Below are 3148 nucleotides of genomic sequence, written 5' to 3'. Positions count from 1 at the left end.
ACTTGGAAAGAAATTTTGTACTAGAGTATAGTTGATTTAATCAATCCCAATACTCGATTGCTATTTATTTTATTGAGTCATGAAGAGATGAAAGTCCACCTTGGCAGGATTTGAATGCAGAACTTATAGGGCTGTAACTAAATTACAAGACTTTTTTGTCAACTGTTCCACAGATTTAGCCATTTACTTTTAAGAATATTCTAAAGTCTCTACACAACACGATGCCTTTTCCACAAGCTGATATGTTTGAGAGAAGAGGGGATAAAAAAATGAAAAGAAAAAGTATTTTTAAACAATAATCAACTTTAATTCCTTTCGAATGTAATTTTTCCCCATTTAGCAGGAAAATACACTGTAGACGAAGTTAATATTTAAAGAAGGGGGGGGAAAAACTCACTTCAAGATAATTACATTTCAAGAATTAACAAATTATAAAATTTAGATGAGCATTCAGGAAGGAAATGAGTATGTTACCATCCCATTTCAATCTCAATTGTAATAACCATTCACATATATATTATATATATAAATGATTTATTACGCAAAGAAAGTTAATTTTTTTTATAGTATCCTAAAATTTTACTCAAATAATCACACTAAAAGTTTAAAAAAAAAAAAAATAAATAAAGATTAGTAACTATGCAGATCATATATTAAAGAAACAAATGTACTGAGATGTAGAGATATATATCTTGAAGCCTAAATTGGTTTGATTTAGCTATTAGTACTTACTGAAACAAAAATAACTTCTTCCACACATCGCTCAAGAAATGAGTGAATCTCCCATTGTATTTGTGCCAGCAGTCAAATAGAATCTTTGTTGACTTTTCATTAGAATCTCTTAGAATGTGCACAACATAGCTTTAATTTCCACAAAACAAATTATTACTGAAGATCCAGATTTGCTCAATTTTTTTTCTTTAAATCCATCAAAGAATACAGATAACTACATAAATTTACATCCGAACAGACACTTGAGCAATTCATAGTTCTCAAAGAGGAAGAAAAATAGTTTCTAGAAAATAGCTCAAGAGATTTACACTGATACTTTCTTCCTTTGAAGATCACATGATATTTGCATTGGATTGCTTGACAAATTAAGAGCCATACAAAAGACACTTGATACGAATTCATTGTTGTTTTGTCAACCAGATGCACCTTCTTTAAGAGGTGCTATGTTGCATGTCAAAACATTGAGCAGAGCATAATCAACATTCTTAGTCAATTCAGTTTGGCAAAGGCACTTTCACACGACAAAATGAAAATAAGCAATGTGAGAATTGGAAATTGCTCTAATCAAAACGAAATTTGCTAAATTTATAATTGAATTGTTTAGAAAAAGAGGAAAGTACAATACAGTTCTCAATGTTAACTTAAATTCAGATCTCAGCGGAGAAGTTTCTTGGAAGTTAAGATTAAAAATCATTAACACATAAATATATATTCATTTGAAAAATAAACAACTTTGGAATAATTAATGCAAGGGTTGAAGGAATAACCAAATTTCAAATTAAAAAAAATACCCATAACAAAGATAATGAGTAAGAAATTGATTTGTATTTCAAAGAAAACCTATGATATTAGCAAATATAGAAATTTTTAACATCAGATGAAGCCACAATTAATTATAAAATTGTGAGGGAAAAAAGGAGGAAAAAAGTGCATTAACTTTGCTAAATTAGATTTTAAACTAAGTTCTTTAATTAGTTAAAAAAAAAACTTTTTAAAAATCCCATAAATTCTGTTAGAGAAATAACAATGCATTAAAAGCATTGTAATTTATAAATTTTAATTTAATTCTGATGTTTTGTTAGAAAAGAACAACTACATGGCAAATGAGTGGACAACCATCACCAGCCAATCAAAACATTAGCATATTTCCAGTTGTCATCGCAACTTAAAACAAATAGTTAGAAGGGAAATTTCAGGAAAATCTGTCAGTGTCAGAGTCTGTCATGTTATGAAATGGAGGGTGAATAGTATTTTTTTTCAATCATGCACCTAGAATCAGTCTGTTGTCAAACAAAATCCCTGTTTAATTGTCATTTTCTTTTTTTTTTTCACAGGCTAATTATTTGAAGTCCACTTCCAACTAAAGTAAACACAAGTCATTTAATATATTGGGCCATCCACCGAAAGCCCTCTCCATAGCCTTGTCGTTTTAGGATGCTGCACATAAACAGTTCCATAGGTCGGCCATGCAACTCACTGCGGGGGCTAGTACCCTGAAAAAAAAAAAAAAAAAATCAAACTGTAAATAACTGAAAAATAGGGAAAACAGAAGTCATTTACTGTTTGATAATATCAGCTAAGATCTAGACCAAATTACAAGCCAGCACTTGCAAACTCTTGCAAAACTATGTCTATTTTTTAAAATCCTTTTTGCATTAAACAAAATGACAATGATAAAGAATTTATTGAAGAGCACTATAATCATACAATAATGAAATGGAATAATATATTTGAGATTATCTAAAGAGTGATTCCAAGAAATCTAGACTAGTGCTTCTACTTCAATCAAATTATCTAATTATTTACTCAACCCAGCAAGGGAGGTCTCTATGCAGTTGTTCAAGAGTAACCAAATCTCACTGAAAGCACGTCTTACCATCTTAAGATTGAAACAGAGACCTTGTGCTGATGCAACTCATGATTTATTCACTCACAAGATTTTGGTTGGCCCAAGGCTTATAGTATTACACAGTTACCTAAGGTGCCACAAGGTAGGACTGAATCCAAAACCACTTGATTGGGACCCACAAACTTGAAATTTTAATGTAGGAAAGAGAATCAAAGAATGAGAAAAAGCAACATGAATAACCAATTTCAAAAGGTGCACATATATTAGCTTACTCTTTTACTGGTTTCAGTCATTTGACTGCGGCCATGCTGGGGCACCACCTTTAGTTGAGCAAATCGACCCCAGGACTTATTCTTTGTAAGCCTCGTACTTATTCTATCGGTCTCTTTTTGCTGAACCGCTAAGTTACGGGGACGTAAACACACCAGCATCGGTTGTCAAGCGAAGTTGGCGGGACAAACACAGACACACAAACATACACACACACATACATATATATATATATATACATACACACACACATATATATATATATATATATATATATATATCTATATATATATCTAT

At 31.1% G+C, this 3148-nt stretch overlaps 1 protein-coding gene across 1 annotated transcript in view; it reads right to left on the bottom strand.

Moving 5' to 3' along the window:
• Positions 1 to 285: 285 nt before the first annotated feature.
• The window catches only part of LOC106867660 (GTP-binding protein SAR1b), a 16302-nt gene continuing 13439 nt past the window's right edge, over positions 286 to 3148 (bottom strand). The window contains exon 7 of the mRNA XM_014912594.2: positions 286 to 2225. Coding sequence (XP_014768080.1) covers positions 2109 to 2225 — 117 coding nt within the window. The 3' untranslated portion in view covers positions 286 to 2108. The remainder of the gene's footprint in view (positions 2226 to 3148) is intronic.

The sequence above is a fragment of the Octopus bimaculoides genome, chromosome 1 (genome assembly GCF_001194135.2).
Source record: "Octopus bimaculoides isolate UCB-OBI-ISO-001 chromosome 1, ASM119413v2, whole genome shotgun sequence".
Lineage (NCBI taxonomy): Eukaryota > Metazoa > Mollusca > Cephalopoda > Octopoda > Octopodidae > Octopus > Octopus bimaculoides.
This window is presented reverse-complemented; position numbering and strand designations above follow the sequence as displayed.